The sequence below is a fragment of the Elgaria multicarinata genome, chromosome 11 (genome assembly GCF_023053635.1).
Source record: "Elgaria multicarinata webbii isolate HBS135686 ecotype San Diego chromosome 11, rElgMul1.1.pri, whole genome shotgun sequence".
Lineage (NCBI taxonomy): Eukaryota > Metazoa > Chordata > Lepidosauria > Squamata > Anguidae > Elgaria > Elgaria multicarinata.
Genome location: NC_086181.1, coordinates 2940640 through 2966018, shown reverse-complemented (window position 1 = coordinate 2966018; position 25379 = coordinate 2940640). Strand labels below are relative to the sequence as shown.

The 25379-nt window shown below is 46.6% G+C and overlaps 2 protein-coding genes across 4 annotated transcripts in view; one reads left to right on the top strand and one right to left on the bottom strand.

Moving 5' to 3' along the window:
• Window positions 1–1884: 1884 nt before the first annotated feature.
• On the bottom strand, window positions 1885–15078 carry PGAP3 (post-GPI attachment to proteins phospholipase 3). 3 transcript variants are annotated; one of them, XM_063137296.1, is made up of 8 exons: window positions 14880–15078; window positions 13012–13109; window positions 11124–11276; window positions 10547–10609; window positions 9832–9893; window positions 4746–4882; window positions 3574–3778; window positions 1885–2166 (listed from the first exon to the last, which is right to left on the bottom strand). In XM_063137296.1, exons 1-8 carry the CDS (start codon window positions 15070–15072, stop codon window positions 2103–2105), a joined length of 975 nt encoding a protein of 324 aa, XP_062993366.1. In that variant the 5' UTR covers window positions 15073–15078; the 3' UTR covers window positions 1885–2102. The 3 variants fall into 3 exon arrangements, with proteins under 3 accessions (XP_062993366.1, XP_062993367.1, XP_062993368.1); XM_063137297.1 differs by having other exon boundaries at window positions 11124–11246; XM_063137298.1 differs by lacking the exon at window positions 11124–11276.
• Window positions 15079–23399: 8321 nt separating this feature from the next.
• ERBB2 (erb-b2 receptor tyrosine kinase 2) overlaps window positions 23400–25379 on the top strand; it is a 278816-nt gene continuing 276836 nt past the window's right edge. The window contains exon 1 of the mRNA XM_063138452.1: window positions 23400–23689. Within this exon, the coding sequence (XP_062994522.1) occupies window positions 23608–23689 (82 nt within the window). The 5' untranslated portion in view covers window positions 23400–23607. The remainder of the gene's footprint in view (window positions 23690–25379) is intronic.

Below are 25379 nucleotides of genomic sequence, written 5' to 3'. Positions count from 1 at the left end.
CTGCCAAAGAACCTCAATACATCGCAAAGGATTCTGGGGCACAGTCAAGAACGCCCACCCAGGTGATGCGGAGCAAGGGCACACCTGGCCTTTCAGGGAGGCTTGGCTGTCATTGCTGATCTTCTCGCTGTGTAACCTCTGACCATCTCCTAAAAGACCCACAGTTCCCAGTTTGAACATCACTGCATTAAAGTGAGAAAACCAAAGTCTATTGCTTGGATGAAGTCACACAAAATGCAGCTTCCAGACCTCTGGTGAATTGGCATCTATTGCCACCTGGTGGCTGACTGGAGCTACAGCGCCTACATCAGCAATCCATGGTGCCTTGTCCTTTTAACTTTTGTACTTTTCTTGGCTTGAATAACTTCGGAACCGTTTGGCACTCTTCGCATAAAAGGCACTTTTGGCCTCCTCCTGCTTTCTCTGTTTTTCTTGCAGTTTTTCCTGGAGACAGAAAATGCTGATGGGTTCTTGCTGACTTTACACCCTGCAGCTCTAATGAGCGGTGCCCAGACTGATGTCGTTTCAAAGCCACAGAGATGCGTAAATAGTATGAGCCACAGGGATTTGAACCATCTATCTACGGTAAGGTGCAAGAAACATTCCTTGCCAGAAATATCCAGGTAACTTATCATTTTCAGCCACGGGTCGAAGGGCAATTTTCCTTAATTGCAAGCCCTCTCAAAGAATAGAAAAATAGGTGAACGCCAAAAGTAAAGAAGAAATGTCAAGGCTTCACAAATGGCCTACTTCTGAATTCACAGAGGTTGATTGGTGCAGCAGTGGCTCTTAGCTGCAGAAGCCGAAATGGAACCTGAGACAGCAACCCTCAAGGCTGCCAGGGCCAAACAGCAGGGGACGGACCCCCCCGCCAGGCCTGTGCTCGTGAGCTTCCCCGAGGCAGCTGATGCAGAGGGCTGGACTGGATGGAACTTGGGTTGGATACAGCGAGTTGTATCAGACACACACACACACCCCACTCCAATTTACAGTGTCTATATTGCTATTTCAAAACCAGAGTGCAGATGTGTAGAAGGGAAGGAGAAAAGTTATTCATTTCCTCTCTTGATCCGGCTTGCATTTCAGTTTGAAAATCCTCAGTTAGCTTCCACAGCTTAGTGGGAATAACCTTTGTGATTTAACTTTCAGATTCATCCCAATTGCTTTTGTTGTTGTTAAGAAAAAAGATCTCCCGCATCCAGGTGGAAGCTGAGACATAGCTTGTCGCCCTCAAACCTGGTTTTGAATGCCAGTGCTTAGTTCTGGAGCACATGTGATAGTAATAGTAAATAATGAACTGATTGTGTCTGAGCATGTGCAGAGTGTCCATGCCAACAAGGAATAATTCATTATGAAGGATATGGGGTTATGCATGTATAGAAAACTTCGAGGGCAGAGGGTGCATCTTCCAGCATGGGGAACATCAGCACCGTGTTTTTGCTCTGTTCTAGAAGTCACTGCAACAAAGAATCCATCTTCTCTTTTTCTCATTGCAGGTGAGGAAGTAGTTCATAGGGCAGTACTAAGTTCCAAATAGCTTGGCAAAAAAGAACAAAAGTAATCTGTCGATAAAGCAGCATAACGACACTGCTTTCCTGAGACAGCTGATGCTTCCAGTTGGTCACAGTGTGTCTTTGCACAAACAAGGCTCCTAAATATTCCGGGTTGCCAAAGCTGCTACCACCGTCTTTTGACATCCCTTTAGTAAAGCCCAGCAGATCTAACCCCATAGCGCCGCTTCGGACAGAAAAGAAAAAGACCAAGGAGTGGAGCAGAACAAGCAAAACTGTTGTTTTCCCCAGAGAAGCATGAAAAGAGTTGGAAACGCAAAATGAGGAACCCAAAACAAGTTCCAGGGGAAATGAGAAGTATATCCTGATGCATCCAGGAAAAAAGGCAGTCAGTTTATTACACTATGGCAACAGAATCCAGGCATGGATGCTTTAGAAGTATAAAGGACCAGAAACAAAAAGTGCAAATTGTCACTGGTTCTCAGGACGAAGTAGGCTTAAAGCGGTGCACTCCTTGAATGCCGGAAATAATCGGTGGGTGTCTTCTGTCGAGGTCAGTGCTCTTTCCCAAGCTATGTTCCACCAAGAGCTTTAGTCTATTTTAAGAACATCAGAGTTGGCCTTCAAAAGATAGAGGCTGTCGTCAACAAGGAAACTGCAAGGAGAAGTGGAATAAGAAAGTTATTGGCGTGACTGGCGAGTGATGTACAGGGCTAGCTGGTCACTAACATGTATCCATTGGTCTTTGAAGCAGAACCTGCACTGATCTCCCCCAAAGCTGCCAATGTCTCCACCTCTAGCCATGCTCCAGCTTATGCATACTAGTCCCACCAACCATGCTCCAACATGCTTCACATGTGCACAGTCACAGGGTACGCATGAAACTTAGAAAAACAACCCTCCAGAAATAGCCGCTGCAAGAACCACACGGGCAACTCCTTATGCTCTGGCCAAAAGGCTGCATGCATGAGACAGGTTACAGTTTAAGATGGGACTGGCTACAAACCAGATCAGGAGTGGGGAACCTCTGGCCCTCCAGATGATGCTGGATTCCAACTCCCACCAGCCTCAGCCAGCATGGCCAATGGTCAGGATGATGGAATTGTACTCCAGCAACAACTGGAGGGCCAGAGCTCCCCGCCGCTGCTGTAGATCGTCTGCTGCCTGTGGACATACTGCTTCCATTCCTAGTTATTCCAGTTATGAGTGACTGGTAGAACTGTATCTTAGGCCTTAGGTAGACCTAAGGTTTATCCCAGGGTCGTCCCTGCCTGCTCCCGGGATCCCGTGTGTCATTTAGATGCACAGGGATGACCCCGGGACGATCTCGGGATAAACCTTAGGTCTAGCTAAGGCCACAGTTATCAGTGATTGCTAGAACTGTATCTTTCATGAATCCAGTCACCCATTTTGGCACCAAGGGCTGAGTCCATGCAAGGACACACACAAGGAGGGGGAACTTCCAACCTCCCCTCCCTGCCTGCTGAGATCTGGGGATGAGAGGATGGGGCAGGTTCTAAGCGCTGTTTCCTCACTCCTGTTAGCAGCGAGGAAACAGCAATCGGCACCAGGATCACTGGGAAGACAAGGAAGCTGTTGCATTTATATCCCGCCTTTTTTCCTCCAAGGAACTCAAGGCAGTGTACATAATCCTCCTCCTCTCCATTTTATCCTCCTAACAACAACCCTGTGAGGGAGGTTGGGTGGAGACTCTGTGACTGGCCCAAAGTCACCCAGTGGCCAAGTGGGGAGTAGAACTTCCAGTCCAACACTTTAGCCACTACACCACACCGGCTCTCACCAGTGAAGCTAAAGGTTCTCTCCCTGCTAAAAACAGCAGGGCAACAGTGCTCTGATCAACTGGGTAGTGGGGAAAAGTGGGCGCCCCCCCCCCCAGTTCTGCAGGTGACACAGAGCGCCTCAAAGAGCCACAGGTGGGCTGTGAGAGGCCCACATGAGAAATACGGCAGTGGGCTGTTGCAACACCTTGGGGCAGTGATCCCAGTGGCAGAAGGTACACAAGTGAGGATACAAAGACGCAAGGCAAGCAGCCCCGGCTGACCTGTAGAAAAGGACATTGACAGGGATGGTGCTGATGTGCCAGATGGCGTGGGCATCAAAGACCCAAAACAAGGGCGGGAAGTCCAGGAGCTCCAGCAGAGCCAAGCCTTGCAGAAGGAGCACAACCGCCACACACTTCCAGACGTAGGGCAAGCGCTGCTGGTTCCTCATGCACCAACCCAGCCACCAGAAGAGGTTGAGGAGGCCTAGAAGGTACAGCAGAGGGAGGGAGGGAGGGAGGGAGGGAGGGAGGAACAAAATGAGCAAGGGGGACAAGACTTCATGTTAGTATCTGTGTTATTACCTAGCAGCTGCAGGGAGGCAGGGCCTTGGGTCCTTCAGAGCCCTGGACCCAACGGCTTCCTCCTCAGCAACAAATTCCAAAGAATGTCATGAGTGCCCAGGAATATTCTCCAATCAACTAGAAGGATTCATAAAGTAGCCCAGTGTGGCTCTGCCTCCAAGCCCGAATTGAGACATGAGTCAGGCATTCTCTGGCTTGAACCCGAAACTGCAGAGGCCAAGGCTGGAATACAGGCTAGTAAGAGACTTGGACCACACAGACTCAGGACCCTGAAGCCCCTCGGACACCGAAGGGAGAAGGGGGCGCACCACTGGCCCATGCAAGCAACAGGCCACGTGGCCCTTCTGGATCAGAGAGGCCCGGTGCGAGGCTGTCTCTCCCAGGGGAGGACCTTTGGGCCCGCTGCTCCTGCCCTCCAGGCTGCCTTCCAAGAGCCTTGTTCTGCCCTACAAGCCCCCAAAATGGACAACAGGGACTGTGAGTTGGGGAAGACCAGCTCTACCACGATTTTGGGTATGACCACATCAGTCCTCATCCAGCTCTAAAAAGATTGGCATTGCTTCCTCTGGCAGAATTTCAGTTTGAAGGGAATCTAGCAGCAGCAGACATGGTGCTGGAGGTACCAGCATTAGCTTATACCCCAGTGTGCTACAGAGGCAGGGACATTTTTTAGTGGAAACGATTATAGGCATACAATAAAAGAATAAGGCAGGCACATATTCAACCTTTTATGTATGTAGCTTTCCAACTAAAATGTGCTGAGGCATTTGGGCGGAATGCAGCAGCAGTCAGCCCTGCTGCCATCAGTCCAACCGTTCACGCCAATCTTTGTCTGGAAAAGCAACGCATGCCATCCCCTTGGGCCTCACCAATCGCCACATTGGCAGTCATGTTGTAACCGTAGTCAAAGCGCACGAGTGTCAGATACGAGACATGGCAGGCCAGGAAGAGGAACAGGAAACCCCCAAACGCAGTGGCAAAGGCTCGACGTTTCAGGCCCAGGGTCCTGCAAGAAAAAGCAGATGGTGCTAAAGAAACTCCCAAGGGCTGGAGGATATATTGTGTGGATCAAACTGGGCCTGTTTGCCCTCAGCTGAGAAGGCTAGTCCCGCTGGCCAGAAAATAGGCTGGGCAGATTCCACCCCCCCCCCCCGCCCCCCCGTCCATACAAAGAACCCGTTAATGAAAAAAAGACGGAACAGCCGTGCAATGTCTTCTGATTGGTAACACTTGGGAGCCCTCCATCTGCAGCCACCTGCAATCTGAAAACAGAGAAGCTGTATCTCCGGAGGAGAGGACCTGTTGCTTTGCACATCTTCAAGCTGAGGAAGGAAGCGTGTGCACCGAGGAATTGTCAGGCTGTTCTTTTGCGGATGGCAGCTACGGTGACTGCACTCTGGTCCCTGTTCTCCTTGCTTCCCTTCTGAAGGATTCCTGCTAGCCTTGAGGGTTTTGTGAACCGCCCAGAGAGCTTCGGCTATTGGGTGGTATAAAAATGTAATAAATAAATAAATGCTAGCATGAAGGGAAATGAGAGACCAGGCCATGACCAGGGCAGGGGGAGCAGCCTGGCCATGAGAAAAGCAGCGCCTTCTGGCAAGAGCCAAGATGAAAGCATTCCAAAATATTTGTCTGGACACGCAGAAGTAGTATTTCAGGAAGGCCAGTATCCCTTTCGTGAGTGTGAGACAAGTGCTAATCTGGGACAGGACACGGAGGGAGGTCAGACCTGTACCTGCTGCCCACGCCCTTGTTGAAGGCCACCATTTCTGCTTATACAGACGATGCAATTAAGCCACAGCAGCTCAATTTGACTTACTTATTTAAAATGTTATATCACAGGGAGCCAAACTGGTGCCCTAGAGATGTTTTGGACTATATCCTACATCCAGCCTCTTGCTTCTGCAGCGGAGGCGGTGTGTGTTTCTCCGCATGTGGCCGCCATAGAAACAAGGAGCTTCCGAACGGCCTCACATGTCAGGGCACCAGATCCGTCCACCGGCAAAGCACATGTCAGCACTGAGCGGCATCCCTGTCGCCTGTCCCCGCACAGCCACCGCAGTGAGAACCAGCAGCCGCATCGCTTCCAATGACAGGGGAGGCAGTGCGCCCACCAGAGCAACGGTGCATGGATTCCACCTCCTGTGAGGAGAGGAGATGCCTCCGCCACCACTTCTTTCTCCAGCAACAGCCACTGAGAAATGACGCACCATGGCCGTTGCCGGAGAAAGAAGCAGCGGCAGAGGCATCACAACTCCTGACAGGAGGTGGAATCAATGCGCCGCCTCTGCCGTCACTCCAGCAATGGCCACAGCGTATCTCGGCATGCTGCGTCTCTCCTCCCCCTTCCGCCGCTCCCACAGAATGGCAGCACCCCAATAAGGTAAGCAAGAACCAGCCCCACCATTCAGTGAGGAGGGCAGGAGTGGGTGGGACTACCCCACGGAATGTTAATACTCTACTCCATGGAGCATCACCCGTGTTGCGCAAGTGCGACACACAAATAGTCATCCACGGAGTGGGCTAGTCACACTCTGTGGACGAAAGTGTCGTCCAAATGCACGCATTGTATCCCTGTCGCTGGGGAACAGGAGAGAGGGGGGGCTATTGCATTCATGCTGGGCTTGCCAGCTTCCCATGGGCATCTGGTTGGCCACTGTGGGAAACAGGATGCCGGACTTAGACGGGCTCTTTGGCCTATTTATTTATTTATTTATTTATTACACTTCTATACCGCTCCCATAGCCAGGGCTCTCTGGACGGTTTACAGAAATTCTAAAATTGAGGTAAAAACAAGTATACAAAATTTAAAACTCTAAAACACAGAACATACACACATAAAGCATTAAAAACCGATTAAAAACTAAACATGTGGGTAATTAGGATGTGCCGCCATATGCCTGGGCAAAGAGGAAAGTCTTAACCTGGCGCCGGAAAGATAGCAGCGTTGGCGCCAGGCGAGCCTCATCAGGGAGATCATTCCACAGTCTGGGGGCCACCACTGAAAAGGCCCTGTCCCTCGTTGCCACACTCCGAGCCTCTCTCGGAGTAGGCACCCGGAGGAGGACCTTAGATGTTGAACATAGTGACCGGGTACATTCACGTCAGGAGAGGCGTTCCGTCAGGTATTGTGGTCCCAAGCCGTGTAAGGCTTTATAGGTCAAAACCAGCACCTTGAATTGGGCTCGGAAACATACAGGCAGCCAGTGCAAGCGGACCAGAGCAGGTGTTATATGGTCGAACCTTCTGGTTCCCGAAATCAGTCTGGCCGCTGCATTTTGCACGAGCTGCAGCTTCCGAACCGTCTTCAAAGGCAGCCCTACGTAGAGCGTATTGCAGTAATCTAACTTGGAGGTTACCAGAGCATGGACAACTGAAGCCAGGTCATCCCTGTCTAGATAGGGTCGTAGCTGGGCCACCAACCGGAGTTTGTAGAAGGCACTCCGTGCCACTGAGGTCACCTGAGCCTCAAGTGACAATGATGGATCTAAAAGAACCCCCAAGCTACGAACCTGCTCCTTCAGGGTGAGTGCAATCCCATCCAGAACCGGTAGAACACCCCCCATCCTGTCAGTGGAATCACCTACTAACAGCATCTCAGTCTTGTCTGGATTGAGTCTCAGTTTATTAGCCCTCATCCAGTCCATTGTCGCAGCTAGGCACCGGTTCAACGCATCCACAGCCTCTCCTGCTGAAGATGAAAAGGAGAAATAGAGCTGCGTGTCGTCAGCATACTGATGGCAGCACACTCCAAAGCTCCGGATGACCGCACCCAGCGGCTTCATGTAAATGTTAAACAACATGGGGGACAAAACCGACCCCTGCAGGACCCCATACTTGAGAGTCCACGGGGCCGAGTAATGTTCCCCAAGCACCACCTTCTGGAGCCGTCCTGCTAAGTAGGAGCAGAACCACTGCAGAGCAGTACCTCCCACTCCCAGCTCAGCGAGTCGTCCCAGAAGGATACCATGGTCAATGGTATCGAAAGCCGCTGAGAGGTCGAGGAGAATCAACAGAGTCACACTCCCTCTCCTGTCTTTCTCCCGACAGAGGTCATCATACAGGGCGACCAAGGCTGTTTCCGTGCCAAAACCAGGCCTGAAGCCCGACTGAAATGGATCCAGATAATCAGTCTCATCCAAGAGTGTCTGGAGCTGGCCCGCCACCACCCGCTCAAGGACCTTGCCCAGGAATGGAACATTTGCTACCGGCCTGTAGTTACTAAGATTTTCCGGGTCCAAGGAAGTTTTCTTCAGGAGTGGCCTCACTACAGCCTCTTTCAGACGGTCTGGGACCACTCCCTCTCGTAGAGAGGCATTAATCACCTCCTTGGCCCAGCCGGCTGTTCCATCCCTGCTAGCTTTTATTAGCCAAGAGGGGCAGGGATCCAGTACAGAGGTGGTCGCACGGACCTGTTCAAGCACCTTGTCCACATCCTCGAGCTGTACCAACTGAAACTCATCCAAGATTACAGGACAAGCCTGCGCTCTGGACACCTCACTAGATTCAGCTGCTATAACACTGGAGTCTAAGTCCCAACGGATGTCAGAGATTTTGTCCTGGAAGTGCCTGGCAAATTCATTACAGCGGTCCTCAGAGAGTTCTACAATGTCCTTGGGGCCAGCATCTAATAGCCCCCGAACAACTCTGAAAAGTTCTGCTGGGCGGCAGATTGATGAAGTAATAGTGGCCGCAAGATACTGTTTTTTTGCTGCCTTTGAATATGTTGTATTATATGCACTTACCAGGAGTTGATTACATCCATCTGGAGCTCGCCTCCATCTGTCCTCTAGCCGTCTCCTATTTTGTTTCATCGCTCTCAGCTCTGGGGTATACCACGGAGCCGTACGAGCTCTACTCAGGAGAGGGCGTCGGGAGCAATCCTGTCAACCGCCTGGGTCATTTCTGCATTCCACAGGTCAACCAGGGTTTCGACAGGAGAGCCAGCCCTATCAGCCGGAAAACTCCCCAGAGCCCTTTGGAAACCAATCGGATCCATTAGTCTCCGGGAGCGGACCATCTTAATGGGTCCCCCACCCTTGCAGAGGGAAAAAGCCGCTGTAAGTCTAAACCTCAGCAAGCAATGATCTGACCATGACATGGGGACTGATGTGAAGTCCCACACTTTCAGATCACCATCTCCCTGTCCAGTTGCAAAAACCAAGTCTAGAGTATGCCCTGCTACATGCGTCGGTCCGATGGAATACTGGGACAGTCCCATGGTTGTCATGGAGACCATGAAATCCTGAGCCGTCTCGGATAGGGTGCCCTCGGCGTGAATGTTGACATCCCCCAGAACCAACAGTCTGGGGGCTCTCAACAGCACATCCGAGACCACCTCCGTCAGCTCAGCCAGGGAGCCTGTTGAGCAGCAGGGTGGGCTGTACACCAACAGGATCCCTAATCTGTCCCGTTGGCCCAACACAAGGTGCAAACACTCCAGACCAGTAGTCGCATGGACAGGGAGCCTGGAGAGGGAGATGGAATTCCTATAGACCACAGCAACCCCCCCTCCCCGGCCCTCAGGTCTACCCTGATGCTGAACCAAGTAACCCGGTGGGCATAGCTGGGAGAGACTGACTCCTCCCTGCTCTCCCACCCAGGTCTCGGTTATACATGCCAGATCGGCTGCCTCATCCACAATTAAGTCGTGGATGAGGGAGGTCTTATTATGCACCGATCTGGCATTTAAAAGCAGCATCCGGAGGCCCGAGGGCTGGCTGACAGGGCAACCAACAAACCTGCGGGTGCAAGGAGGGCCGGAACACGGGACAGCCATTAACTGTCTGCTCCAAGTTCCCCTAAACTGGCAAGTCCTTCTCGCAACGCCATACCTCCCTCTACCCGTCACTACACTAATGGGCACCCCCTCAGATCCCCCCACTTGGCTCTGTATCCTCCCTCCCAGGAACATAGCATAAAACCCACAAAAAGGCAGAGATGAGAGAGACTCACCTGACGCAGCACAAGTATACAGAGTGAAGGATGACTGCAGATGCACAGAAATAGTCCATTTTCTGTGGGAAGAGAATTTTAATTAGAGATCTAAGCCAGGGCTCACTCGCCGCTCTATGCTAGCTTTAAGCACGTCCTGCCTTTTACTCCTGCCTTTTCTCAAATAACACGAAGCTCAGAACCCTTTCTCCTTAGATGTGACTTGCAACCTGTTTGGAGCATTTTGACACATGGTTGTTCCTGTTTATGGCTGGAGCATTCCAGGCAGGGCTCGCCCTGTTTACTCCTGATTCCTCTCTCTCCCCCCGCATATAAAATATTAGACCGTAAGCCTCTTGGGGTAGAGACCTATCATTGTTGTAACATACCATGCACATTGATGGTGCTCTATCAATAACAAAAATAATGGTCAAGGAGCTTGAGAACTTTTGATTCTAGCTCTACCTATTTGAAAGATAGTCTCATGCATGCTGTGGTATTTATTTTGAGGTTTTAAAAAACCTACTTATTTTTTATTAGAAACAAAATCAAAATCACTGAAAGATTTTTGCCATGGGGTTTAGATTTTAGATGGTGATGACTGTACTATTTTTAGGTCGTTTTATGTGCACCAACCTGAAATCCTTTTGGGATGAAGGAGTGGTTTATAAATTAATAAATACACCCCTATTCAGGTTCTGCATCGTTTTCATGTTACAAGATAATAACTGCTCACCTCGGTTAGATTCGTTTCTCGAGTATGGAAAACGGTAGACCAGAACCAGGCATTTAAAGAAACCTGAAAGGGTGGGGAGCCAGGGATCAGGAGAAGAAAGAGAAATCCTGAAAACACCACTTTCGAAGAGCTCAGATCAGTTAAGCTGCAGAACAAACGCTGGAACCCATTGGAAGGTAGGGGCTTGAGTCTTGAGAGGGGCACGAGACCTGCCTCTTTTCTCCCTTCCGTCATTCTGCACTCTTTGAAACAGACAGGAGCAAGGAGGAGGGAATTGGTCCTCTTGCTGGCACGGCCCCTGTGTCTTTCCTCCCCTCCCATCAAGACCTTGAGCAATAAGAACTTCACCCCCTTTTTGTGGTGTACACCACTGTCTCCTCCTTGAACCCAGCCTTCCCCAACGGGTGGCCATCAGGTGTTTGGGATTTCAATTCCCATCAGCCCCAACCCGCATGGTCAATGGTCAGGAATCCTAGACGTTTTACTCCAAAGCATCTGGTGGACACCAGCTTGGGGAAGGCTGCTCTAACCGAAAAGGACTGTCACGATGGGAAACTAATTTTCAAAAGAGACGTACCCAAGCAAAGGCGATGCAGGTGTGGTACATGGGAGAAGAGCGAGGAACGACGGCTTTGTATCTGTTCAGCATCACTAAGTTGGCAAGGCCGTTAAGGAATGAAGCAAAGGCAGAAGCAGGCTCCTGAAAGAACAGGAAACGGGAAAAGGGCCACTACGGGGGGAAGCGGGTGGAGGGTGGAACAAGAAGAAAAAGGACGTCAGCGACCAGCAATTCGGATGTTTGCACCTGTTCCCAGGATGGCTAAAGGTATCTCGGGCGAGAACAAGAGTGAGCAACTTGTAGCCCCCCAGATTTTGTTGGACTGCAACTTCCAGCATCCATCACCATTGGCAATGGTGGCGAGGGCTGAGGTGCAATCCAACAACATCCGAAGGGCCACAAGTTGCCCACCACTGAACTAAAGCCACGATTCTCAACATGGGATGCCTGATGGGGTAGATGGGGGGGGGAGGCAAGTTAGGAGAAATTGAGTGGGGTAGTTTTCCAACAGTCTCAAAAGCCTGAGTGAAAGAAAAAGGGTGAGTTTCCCCCTTCTTTTTTCCCCCTTGACAAAGGGCTAAACTAGATATGAATCCATTCACACAATTAGAAATTGCACAAAAGTATTTTTTTAAAGAATTAAGCAGCAGGTGTAGAGGGACAGGAAGGGTTGGAGAAATAATAATAATAATAATAATAATAATAATAATAATAATTCTGCCTTTTCCTCAGTACTGGGACTCAAGGCAGTTTACAAGATTAAAACATGTAAAATTAAAACATATAAATATAAATTACAAAAGTTAAAATAGAATTAAACCTACCATAAAATTAAAAACATGTTAAAAACTTTTTTTTAAATGTAACAGGTTAAAAGTGGGGGGGGGGGGGGAGAGAATCCAATACATTAACACAGGTCCAGTATAGTTCCAAAAGCCTGGTGAAACAAAAATGTTTCTGACTGCCTCCGAAACTGTAGCACAGAGGGAGCCAGCCTAGCCTCCCTGGGAAGAGAGTTCCAGAGCCTTAGAGCAGCCACGGAGAAGGCCCTCTCCTGCGTACCCATCAGGCGTGCCTGGGATGTTGGTGGGAGTGACAGAAAGGCCTCCCCAGAAGATCTTAGAGCATGGGCAGGCTCATATGGGAGAATGCGGTCTTTCAGGTTTAACCCTTTGTCTCCTGCTGCAGCCCAAATCAACATTGGGACGAAAGCTTTCACTGCTGTCAACAGCACCTTGCCTTGAAATGCAAATAGTAGATTCAGAGAAGTGATTTTTCAGGGGCTGAAAAGAGTTAAAATTCCTCACTGCCTGGTCCTGAGGCTACTATGAATGTGGGAATTAATTACATTCACACAACTGTCATATCTAGTTTGGCCCTTCTGGGCCTAGTAGCCTAATGTTCTTTTGGGGAAGAGGAACACAACAAGCATACGATGTTTTCCTAGGAATGCTTTCAACTAATTTATGGGATCACTCTCTCCCCCACACCCCATCTATAGCCGCTGTGGGTGGGTGGATGAGGTAGCAAAAGGGCTGGCTACCAATAAAAAGGCACAGAAGCATGCGACGGAGGCACTGCAATGCTATTTGCTCTGCTTCTCTCTGCAAGTCCATCAACACGGGAATATGCCCCTGTTCATTAGCGTGTAGGCGCCACAGCACAATGCTGGAGAGCATGCTTTGAAGGCCCAATCCAGGTTCCAAGGTCCCAGGTTCAATCCCGGGCACTTCCAGTTGAAAGAATCTCACACAACAGGGCTAAGCAAGACCTCTGCAGAAGGGCCCTGAACAGCCACTGCCAGTAACAGAAGACTGGGCTCGATGGGCAAATAGTCTGACCTGGTATAGGGCTACGTTGTATATCTGTAACAGTGAGACAACTTGACTTCACAAAGATGGATTACCTTTCCATGAAATTGAGGCACTTTGTATCCTTCCTGGACATAAAGATCCACAGTCAGCCACATACATTCATATTTACAATCATCTCTGCAGGTCCACCCTAGAATACAGATGGAGAAAAACAGATAAACTTAGGGTAAAGGATTTACTTGGATAGTGAAAGCAATGGAACTCACTGAAATAATGTTAAAGGAGTAGGGAGAGAATGGAAGATATTCAGATTTTCCAAGTATGTTTTATTTTAAGGGACTATAGCTTATTCATCACTCTCTGGTCTTATTTTCTTCCATCAAGCTCTTGTGGCTAAAGCTGAACGGGCCTCCTAAGGGTGATGTTGTTTTGCTTTTTAAAATATTGCAGGTACAATCATATGCCTGTTTAGACAGGGTGGGTGGGGGCGGAAGTCCTAAAACTCACAGTATTCTCCAGCCAGCCCATACTGGATGGAGGGTGCTGGGAGTTGTAGGACACTTTTTCTGTCTAAACATGCATAGATTTGCACCCTAAATACATTTAAGTCTACTTACTTGAAAGGTTGTTTAACTGAATCCAGAAGGCTTGCTTCTGAGTAAACACGCATTGGATTCAGTTGCATGTAAATGGTCCTATAGTTTATATTATACACAAGAAACCTAGTAATTAAAGAATTGCGACTTCTTCCCACTTAGTGATTATAACCTGAAATAAGCCTGGAGGTCAAACAAGAGGGTGAACCACATACCTAGTAGTGAATGCTACAGTAAGCCACTCAGTAGGTGTTTTAAAAAATCTCTCTAGCCCATAAACTTTGCTTGTGGCCCTCCAAATGTTCTTGTTTACAACTCCTTCATCACTGGCTAAGGGGGCTGTGGCTGATGGGAGTTGTTGACCAAAGCATCTGAAAGGCATAAAGAAAAACAGGGAGGGGGGGGGGAATCCTGCAGGAATGCTTACAACAATGGGAGGAGGCAACTGGTGGGTGGGACTTCTCTGGGAGAGACACTTTAAAATATTAAAAGTAGAGCAGGTTACAAGCCAGTGGTCTGCTGGAGAACATGGGTGCAAGGATTGCACTCGTGTCCTGCTTGTGGGTTCCTGGTCAACAGATAGCTGGTCACTGTGTGAACAGAATGTTGGACTAGATCAGCCTTCCTCAACCTGGGGCGCTCCAGATGTGTTGGACAGAGTGCAGTCCAACACATCTGGAGCGCCCCCGGTTGAGGAAGGCTGGACTAGATGCACCCTTGGTCTGATCCAGGGCAGGATCTACACTACTGCTTATAATGGTTTATAATGGTTATGACAACTGTTCAGGCCCAGGAAACATTACAAATACAGTTTTCATACCGTTTTAAAAGTGTTATATCCTGCTTGGTGTAGATCGGCTCTTCGTATGAGACGGAACAGCTGCTTTGTGTCCTGCCCAGCTGCTCCGTCACCCCCTTGGGTTTTGTTTTTTGTGTTTGTTGTTGTTTTTACCTAAATACTACTTGCTAAAACAGGCAGCGGAGGGGTCAATACGGATGCAGTCGCTAGCAGTTGCATCCACTCTCCCTGCTTTGTAGCCTCAAGAGGTAGAGGTGCGTTTTGACACTACTTCCAAAAGCCGTTCCCCAATGGCATGAGAAATGCACTCTGCACATGCTCGTGCGCTCTCCTCGTCTCCATTACTAACGCTCCACCCACGCCCGCCAAAGAGAAGGCGGGGAAGAGCCTTGGAAACAAGCAGGCGGAGCCATCAGGCGGGCAGCGCGGCCACGGAGGGCACCGAGAGGGGCGCCGTGGCTTCCGGACGTGGCTACGCGGAGGCCCATCATGCCGTAGGACCCCCCCCCGCCCCCGACGCTGGGCGTGGCCCTCTCGCTTGGCTCAGGCGGGCGCCGGACGGTACCTGCGAGGCTCATGTAGAGCGGCTGGCGGGAGCGGAAGTGCCGCAGCCCGGGCCCGGAGCAGTTGCGCCTCTCGCATTGCGCCAGGCAGTCTCGGTAGACGGGCTCCCGGTCCCCCCGCGAACCCTGCACGGGGGCCGGACCCACTGCCGCCGCCGCCCCTAGCAGGAGCAGCAGCGCGGCCTGGGCCGCCATCCCGCCTCCAGGGAGGCCGGGCGCTTCACTTCTGGTTTGCGTCGGAAACGGTCCTTTCCCCAACTGGCTGAGGAAGCCATAGAGTTGGGGAAACCCGAGCTGTACGCGCAAGGGTTCCGCCATGGCCGCCAGGCCCGGGGATTGTGGGAAATGTAGTTTTCTCTTACCTGTGAGAGAAATGTTCAGGTGCAACTCTAAGAGAAATGTAGTTTCCTCTTACTTGTGAGAGAAATGTTCAGGTGGAACTCTAAAGTAGAAAGTAGTAGTAGAAAGTAGTAGTAGGGCCCCAGAGAGCCCTGGCTATGGGAGCGGTATATAAATGCAATAAATAAATAAATAGAAAATCAACAGGGAAAAGAAGAAGATCCCCATCGCTGCTTCCCATTGAAGCACTGTGAAGAAGGAAAATGACATTCCGACCACTTTTTTCTTTCTTTTTCATGACAGTCCTAATCCGTTTATTTATTCCTGCTGCACAGTTAGCTTTCAGGGGTGGGGGAAGAGCTGCTTTCCTGCTGCCACCCGCCCTCCTTCAAACTGTATGTATATGTTGTATATATCACTTATATCTCTAATATATTGTGTCTATTTTACATCTCTAAGTGGGGCCCTTCTCCGTGAGCCCCTGCCAAAGGAAGTGAGGCAGGTGGCTACTAGGAGGAGGGCCTTCTCCGCTGTGGCACCCCGGCTGTGGAATGAGCTCCCCAGAGAGGTCCGCCTGGCGCCTACACTGTACTCCTTTCGTCGCCAGCTAAAGACCTTTTTATTCTCTCAGTATTTTAACACTTAATTTTAACTTAAATTTAAATTTTACTGTTTTAATTTTATATCAATTTTGCTGTGTGTTTTTTATCCTGGTTGTGCTTTTCATACTGTATTTTGTATTTGTGCTTTTAACCTGTTGGTTGTTTTATTATGGTTTTAATTTTTGTGAACCGCCCAGAGAGCTTCGGCTATTGGGCGGTATAAAAATGTAATCAATAAATAAATAAATAAAATAAGTGAATTTTTGTGGTTGAGTGTTATCACCCTTATTGTGCTTTGCATTGGAGACACAGGGCAAGTGAGACAGAAGCGAGGAGAAAGAGGTGAACCGAATCAGAAAGAGCATTTATACCCCGATTTTGAAGGCAAACAGTTTTTAAAAAGTGGCTTTTACTACAGCTAAGCAAGTATAAACACAAGTTTAAAACAAAAAGGGGGGGAACACGTTTTAAAACAAGACAATTCTCTGAGTCGGACTGATTTCAGTACACGAACAAATTATGCTAGGGAAGTTAGGGGATGGGGGAGCCTAATTCAGTGAGAAAGTTTGGGCTGGATCCCAAACTTGCAGCTCCTGAAACTCAGGGGAAGTATGTGAATCTACTGGCATCTGGTAGAGAAAGAAGACAGCTCCCAGTGCATAGTGAATAATCCTTGGCTCTGTTCCCTCAACTTGAGACTACTCTTCTTTCTCCTGAAGACAGAGACTAAAGCCCTGAAGGAGGCAACCCTAACCAGAGTTCATTAGCCAAAGAATCTGGAAGAATAATTTTCTTTTGTGGTCACAAAACATCTTGATTGTGACCCCTAAAACATTTTCTCTCCCGCCTTCCTCAGAGTGAGGATGGAATACAGGGTACTGCAGGGGTGCCCAACGCAGCGCCCATGCGATGGCCTCCACTGGTAAATGCAAAGCTCTTCACTTCTTGCCCCCTTTAAAAGATGATTTTTAATGAAGAACTTGAAAAGGTTTGAGGCGCCAGGTTCTCTTTTCTGTCCCTGAACCTGCTGCTGAGCAGCTGTTCAGCAGGCAGGAAGAGAAGGAAAGAGTCACTTCCCGGACCCACACCTTATCTTTTTCTGTCCACGTAGACCTTTCCCCTTCGATCTTGGTCTCTACTGCCAGCCTCTAGCCTTGCTGTTTCTCTCCACCCAACTCCTTTCCTCACTATTTCTCTCCCTTCCTACCCTGTCTTTTTCTTTCTCTCCCAGTCACCCCTTTATCTTGCTGTTTCTCTCCCCCCCCCCCACCAAGTCTAGCCTCACTCTTTCTCTCTCTTCTCCCCTTGCGATTTCCCCCTCCCAGCCTCTAGTCTCGCTCTTTCTCTCTTTGGACTAACCAGGCTTTCATGGCAGCCATTATGTGTCTAGCCCCATTCTCCATGGGAGCCATTTTGTAGTGTTGTCTACAGCAGTTGCTCAGATTCCCAAATGTGCCCACAAGTTCAAAAAGATTGGGGAGCCTTGGGCTATTGCATATTCTAATTAGTTAACATCAAAGGATTGGTTCCAAATTTAGTCACACTAACAGCCAAAACAGATGTTACTTTAAATCTGTATCTAGCAACTGTGTTTTCATTTTTACTCTAGAATAGGCACAGGGCCCCAATCCAGATAAAACATCTAGTGTGGGCAACAGGACATTTAAGGTTCAGTTCAGCCCCACCCCACCCCGCCCATACCTGCTCTAGATTAAAAATGGAAAAGGCATATCTGTTAGGTATGTCGTTAATGTCTGTTTTGGCACTTAGACCCATTGAAATCAGTGGTTTTAGGCTAGTCATGGCTCACTTAATTCCCAAAAATTTCAGTGGGTCTACTCTATGTATGCCTAAATCTGAAACCAACCCTATGTAATGACAGAAATTATTGTTACATGGATATTGACTGTTGTGTGTATTGTATGGTGCGTTTTATGTGCTTGTATATTTTTAATCTTGTATGTGTACTCTTCAGGTACTGCTCTGCAGAGAATGCAAGTCAAAAGTTTTGCAAATAAATTCTATATGTTAATTATTCATTGCATATCTGCTAGTTCTGAATCTGCTATGCAGTAAAAGGCTGCACTGGTTGACCTTGTGTTCTAAAATGCACTGAATGACCATGTGTTCTAGTATTTGGAGAGAGAGATAATAACTTCTCCCTATTTATTTTTATTTATTTGTCATATTGTTTCTCGCCTACCACGGTTGTCTTTTTTTTTTTTTTTGTAAACCAAAAAGCCTCTCCCACCCTCATCTGGAAGATGCTCCATTCTTCCAGTTATTTCACAGCCCCATTCTATGCAGAATTAGGCATCCCTTAACATATTGAAAATCAATGGATTTTAGCCATGTCTATCTGCATAGGAATGAGCTTGTTAACACTGCAATGCCTACTCAGAAATAAGCCCCACTATTGTCAATGAGGCTTCCTCCAAAGTAAGTATATATAGGATTGCAGCCTAAGTTGCCCTTTTCTATTCTTCTCACATCTCTTAAAACCTTTCTAAAATGGGGCAACCAGAAAGGATTCTTATGTCAGTGCATGATAAATTTATATAATGGCATTGTGGGTTTTTTCATTTGTCCCTTTCCTGATAATTCTTATTTTCCATTGTCCAATAGCGGTAGAGAAGATATTGTTTCCAAACCTTGATGCCTGCAATTTCTTTTGACTTGAGAGTTATAATCTCAAGGTAGATGTCTTGTCTCTTTCAGGTGGAAAATAAGCAATAAACCCAGTCTTCACACACAGCTGCAGGGCATGAAAAATATGACTGAGGGAAGAAAAGAATCAGCACCACAAGAGAGTTTCCCCCCTGTTTGGCTGCCTGTAGGGTTTGACGGAAGCCTTGAAAGAGCCCATTCTCTAGAAATCCCTTCACATTCCAAGAATTTCCTCTGCAGGGTTCAGTCTCTCGAGCCAACAACCCCTCCTCCCCTTCTACAAAGCCCTCTCCCACCCCCTGGCCTTTCATATCTGAAAGAGAACTACAACAAACCCAGCAACATCCAGATCACAACTGGCAGCAAAGCAAGGCTGCCAGAAGCAGCAAGAAAGCAACAGTAAACTGATGAGGCCTTTTACATGTGTGACTTATACATCAATCAGGAGTTTGTCACAAACCCAGCAATGTTCAAATAATCTTTAAGACTCTTCTTGGAAAGAGTTTAGAGGAGAGCTACAAAGATGAAAAAGAACGGAGAACAGCAATTCTTAAAATGTGCCACAGTGTTTTGCCAGCAGTTCCATGAGCGAACGCTCAGTTTGCAGCTTGGTCATTTAGTGCTCCTCCTTGTCTAAATAAAAAAGTATAATGCGGTCCAAGCAACAGGCTTCTCTATCATCAGCATCTAAAAGAAAAAGCACAATGTTAGTATCAGGCTTGTACCCTGATCATGGCTTTTTGCAGAAAAATCCTTTTCCCTACCCTTGCAGTTTAATTCTGCTGCAACATTAGGTATAATAAATAAGTTTAAGTTCTAGGTAGAGAATTCCTACAGCTGGACGCTATGGATGCTTAATTTCTCCTGAACTATAGTGAAAATAAAAGGAAAATGAGTTCCACTGCAAACAATGGTAAGTGCCAAGTTAAAAAGGACTCCAGTGTATTTGTATTCTGTACAAGGTGCCTGGGGTGCTTGGAAAGGGGAATTGGTTTGAATGTGCCTCGTGTCACCGCGATGTTCATTGGTCAGGATAAATGACTGAACTGGGGCTGGATACCCAGTGTATAGGTGGCTAGCAGTGCTACCTCTTGCAACCCTGTGTATCCAGTAAACTGGCATTGTAGTGTAGAAAGAACTGAAGTTCAGTTCTGAAGTCTTTCAAGCAACCTCCTAGTGGGGTGGCTGTAAAATAAGAAAATGCAGTGATTGCATACAACAAGAAAATTTCAAATATTGGACCAAAGGACAGCAAGCTTTTAGATTTTCTGGTTCAGAAGGCAATCCCCTTGGAATTATATATGATTCAGTCCAGAGAGAAAATGAAACATGGGGAGGGGTATGCTGCTAAATTTTGAAAGTTAAAAATGTTACAGAAAGGACTGGACAGGAAGAAAAGCTTTTAATTTTAAACCATAGGGAAGTACATCTAAGTTAAACCATAGCAAGAACATATGTTAAGCGTACCAAAAAAGCTGCCTAGGGGACCTGGAGAACCTCTTGCATTGGAAGTTTCCAAGGAAAGATTATTATTATATTTATTTATTTGTATCCTGCCTTTTGTCCACTACTGGGCCTTATGGCAGCCTTACAAAATTTAAAACATATACATTTTAAAACCTGTGAAAAGAAATATAGAAAAGTTAAAATATATTATATTACAATATTAAAACATTAAACATTTAAAATACCTGACAATTTTAAAAGTCCTTAAAACTGGGCCAACAGCCTCGTGTGGCACAGAGCAGTAAAACAGCAGTTTCTGCAGCCGAAACTCTCCCCATGGCCTGAGTTCGATCCCAGCAGAAGCTGGTTTCAGGCAGCTGGCTCAGGTCGACTCAGCCTTCCATTCTCCCGAGGAGGTCGGTAAAATGAGTACCCAGTTAGCTGGGGGAAAGGTAATAATGGCCGGGGAAGGCAACGGCAAATCACCCCGCTATAAGGCCTGCCAAGAAAACATCCGCGAAAGCTGGCGTCCCTCCAAGAGTCTGTAATGACTCAGTGCTTGCATGAGAGGTTCCTTTCTTTTCCTTCCTAAAACTGGGCCAGCTCTACCATTAGACAAAGTGAAGCAGCTGCCTCATGTGGCAGATACTGTGGGACAAGAAACAACGGCATGTTGGAGGGAGGATAGAGTTGTATGTGCCATGCAGCCTGTCCTTTGCCCCCTAAGCTAACCTGGTGCTCTCAGGTGTGGTGAAGGATGATGTCCTTTCACTAGAATTAACGTAAAATCAAATTACCAGTCTGGCTGGCTTTTACACATGAAACTTGTCCTTTGTCTCAGGCAGCAAAATGTCTTGGTGTAACCCCAGAAGTTGGGTAATATATTCAGTATCGGGAATAGGAGTTTGGTTGATACAAACCATTGAGCTCAGCTGTCTTATTCTATGAATTCTTCAGGAAGAAAATTACCTTGTCTATACGCTTCCTCTGTACCTGTACAGTGCAGGCGTCTTGCATTTGTAACAGCAGCACAGAAAATATTATTTTAGCAGTTGTACCTTTCTTCCTTCCATTACTATGATGACTTTTAAAAGCACATTCAGACAAGATACTCTCCTGCATAGGGCCCAGTGGAAAAAACAGGACCTGGACAGGGCTATGACTAAAGTTTTGTTTCAATTGATATCTTGCCTTTCTACATTTATCGGCCAACCAACAATAAGAGTTTGAGCTTTTGTACATGAGGCATTTATTGTGCACTCATTTCCTACTCATTGTTATTTACAGATTCTTTACATAACATCCTAATTCTTCAGTTTCACTTCTGTTTTTAAAGAGCAGTTTCAGCAGGGTTTTTTTAGAGCAGGGAAAATGTATTATTTCAGAAAGCGCAAAAAATGCTTTTTCCATTTTTGAATTTATGCTATTTCACTGTGCCACCTAGAGGTTATAAAGTAGGAAGGAAACACTTTTTGTGTAGTGCTCAATTCTGCAACAAAACCGAAAGTAGTACAGAAAAGCCTTTAAAACTCTATAGCTATTCTTTCACTGCTCCCGTTCAGTTCATTAGCGCTTGGAGAGCTTTCTGTTGTACATGAACTCTTCATATCTGCTTGCTCTTTCTCACTTTACCTAAAAGCTTTTTGCATGTTCTGAAAGTTACTCATCAGATAATTGTCAAGGGCATTCTTGTTCTGCATTCTTGGTTTCTTAAGAGACACCATCTTCCTTCCTCAAGATCAATATAGTTCATTCTCTTCCTCTTTTACAATGTGTGTGCATAATTGAATAAAAATTAAAACATTTCTAATTGCTTTATTCATGAAATGGAAAATGCCCACACTCAAGCCTGTGTGGTATATGCACCCTCTAATCTGGAAGTCCTTATCTGGGCAAGTAACTGCACGTGCTCAGAGGCACTGCCATCTGGATGATCATGTCATGTTACTGATGTAATGGTTAAGAGACTGATCTAAGAACCTGGAAGTCCCTGGTTTGAATCTTACCTCTGCCTTGAGGCACTGGTAACCACACTTTCTCTGCAGTATGGGAGTGGTAATATTATCCTATTTTACAAGTATTGTTGTAAGAAATACAATATTTATTTATTTTCTTACATAAATTTTATCTTGCACCTTCAAACATTAATGTATGTTCTCGGGATGGCTAACAAAATAGTAAGAAATAAAGTTACAATATTAATAAATAGTTTGTATGCCTTATTTAAAAGCGAAATTTTTTAAAAGCAACACTCCATTCAACTAGACAGTGAAATCGAACAACTCTGTGTTAAAAATGCCACCACTGAAAAGGCTTTCCAATCATCACCTGCTGCATATCAGATGGTGGGTGAGGGATGATCAGATGATTATCTAAACAATTTTTTAAAATATATAAAGTATGTAAGTTCTTTCAAATGGTGTATAGACGCTCTTTTTTTTTCTTTTTTCTTTTTTACTATTTTGCAAAACAGTCTTATCAATGGCAACAAATTCTGGACTGCGCCTTGGGTATTGTATTAATCTTTCCCTGCTGTGTCCATTTAAGGTAGATTCCTCTAGTACCAGATCGCTCATCTCCAGATGTTTTATATAGACATTACATATAATATATGTGCATCTTTTTTGAAATAGGCTGCAAACTTTAATTGGTTTAAGCTGCAATGCACTTAAACTGGGCATAAATCCCATTGAACTCAGTAGAAGTTATTTCTCAGCAGACATGTACAGGATTGTGTTGTTAATCAGTAAATCAGGCTAGTCTATATACACTTACATGAAGCAATCTATTGAACTTAAGAGGGCTTAGTTCTGAGCAGACATGTATAGGACTGCAGAGTTAATTGACCAAAGATTGATTGGTGGGGTACAATTTTAATCCATGAAGCAGAGAGCTAAGAACAGGCTTTGCATAGAAGCTATTTTGAGCCCAGTGTGTTATAGTGGTAGGAAAGACCTTTCCTTCTAAGAATTAGTGTCCTAACTTTTATTAAATATTAACATCTTCCTGCTTCTTTAATGCACATGTATTTAGATTAATCACTTCCTTTTAACTAGTTAATCAAACAAAAAAAATTATTTGACAGTCCTACTTTTCAAAAACTATTACTTTTTCCCACCCCACTCAAATTTTATATACTTTTCTCCTCCGCTATCCCTCTTCAGAAATCGTGATTCCTTGGCAAGTGTATAGATGTAGTTTTACTTTTTCTTTTAGATAGTATTTTCCCTATATGTGTCCATGGGAGGCCAACGCTCTAAAAACTGAAAAGTCTCCAATTGCTCAAGGAGAAGAGAAAGTTCAGTAGCGAGGACGCAAAGGGGGAAAAGTTTCAAGAGTTTACTCCCCCTTAATTTCCCACGAGGCAGAGAATGCCTTTGACGTACACCAACGAAGAACTCGTTTGCCACTCCCGAGGGAGCTGGAATCCTTTCCGGGGGCGCGCTGGGCGCGTTCCCGACGCTCCGTGCTGGTGGAAAGAGCGAAAGAAACGAGGTGGTGGATGGTTTTTTGTTGTTTTTTTAAGGAAGTAAAGGGGGGTGAAAAGTTGAGTTGGAAAGAAAAGTGGGAAGAAAAATTGCGGAAACAAACTGGGCAGGTTTCTCCGAGGTTGTTGGGGAAAACAAATACTTCTTCCTGGACGAAATTATGAGCTGGGATTTGCAATGAAAAAACAATGGGGCCCTTTCTCAGCCCCTGCTGGTTTTGTACGGGGCTCCTCTTGGTTTCTGTCTGTCCAGCCGTTTGGAGTACACAAGGTAGGTCTGAATTCCTGTGTCGGCACTATCGCGATTATTATTTAAAGAAGAAAATCGTTGAGAGAGGCAACGGGAGGGGTAGGAGGGGAAATCTTTAAGCAGTTTTAGAAACGTAGAAAGAAGTGGCTGGTGGTTGGAAGAAATTGGGCGACACACAGAGAGAAACTTTAAGAACATAAGAAGAGCCCTGATGCTGGATCAGACCAAGGGTCCACCTAGTCCAGCACTCAGTTCACACAGTGGCCAAGCAGCACTCGGCCAGGGACCAACAAGCAGGACATGGTACAACAGCACCCTCCAACCCATGTTCCCCAGCAACTGGTGCACACAGATTTACTGCCTCGAATACTGGAGATAGCACACAACCATCAGGGCTAGTAGCCGTTGATAGCCTTCAGCTCCAGGAATTTATCCAACCCCCTTTTAAAGCCATCCAAATTGGTGGCCATCACTACATCCTGTGGTAGTGAGTTCCATAATTTAACTATGCGCTGTGTGAAGAAGTACTTCCTTTTATTTGTCCTGGATCTCTCACCAATCAGTTTCATGGGATAATCCTGGGTTCTAGTATTTTGAGAGAGGGAGAAAAATGTCTCTCTATCCACATTCTCCATACCATGCATAATTTTGTACACCTCTATCATGTCTCCCCTTAGCCTCCTTTTTTCCAAGCTAAACAATCCTTCCCTCATTGGGGGGATGCTCCAGCCCCTTAATCATTTAAGTTGCCCTTTTCTGCACTTTTCCTATCCTTTTTTAGGTGTGGTGACCGGAACTGTACACAGTATTCTAAGTGTGGTCGTACCATAGATTTGTATAAGGGCAGTACGATACTGGCTGTTTTATTCTCAATTCCTTTTCTTATAATGCCTAACATGGAGTTTGCCTTCTTTACACTGGGTGGACATTTTCATCGAGCTATTCGGTCACCACCAGCTCAGATCTTATCAGGTTATACTTGAAGTTGTTTTTTGCCCCAACATGCATCACCTTACACTTGCTTACATTGAAGCGCATCTGCCATTTGGATGCCCACTCTCCCAGCTTGGAGAGATCCCTTTGGAGCTCTTCACAATCTCTTTGTGTTTTAACAACCTTAAATATTTTGGTGTCATCGGCAAATTTATCCACTTCACTGCGCACTCCTAATTCCAGATCATTTATGAACAAGTTGAAAAGAATTGGTCCCAATGCCGAACCCTGTGGGACCCCACTATTTACTTCCCCCCATCAGGAGAATTGACCATTTATTCCTACTCTCTGCTTTCTGTTCTTTAACCAGTTACTGATCCGTAAGAGGACCTCTCCTTTTATTCCATGACTACTGAGTTTATTCAGGAGTCTTTGGTGGGGGACTTTATCAAAAGCCTTTTGGAAGTCCAAGTAAACAATGTCCACTGGATCACCCCTGTCTACATGTTTGTTGACACTCTCATAGAATTCTATTAGATTAGTGAGACAACTTATATGCAACATGTTAGTAGAGCAGACACATTGAAATGAATGAGACTAACTGAAGTCTTATTCATTTCAGTGGGTCTACTCTACATTGCATTAACATTGGTTGCTATCCATTGACCGCTTTGATTGGGTTCACTGACATTTCAGGGCACCACCTTCAAGAAAAAAACAAAATTGTTCAGCACAAATTAACAGACCTCGAAGACATTGCGTATCCCCCTCCCTTTGT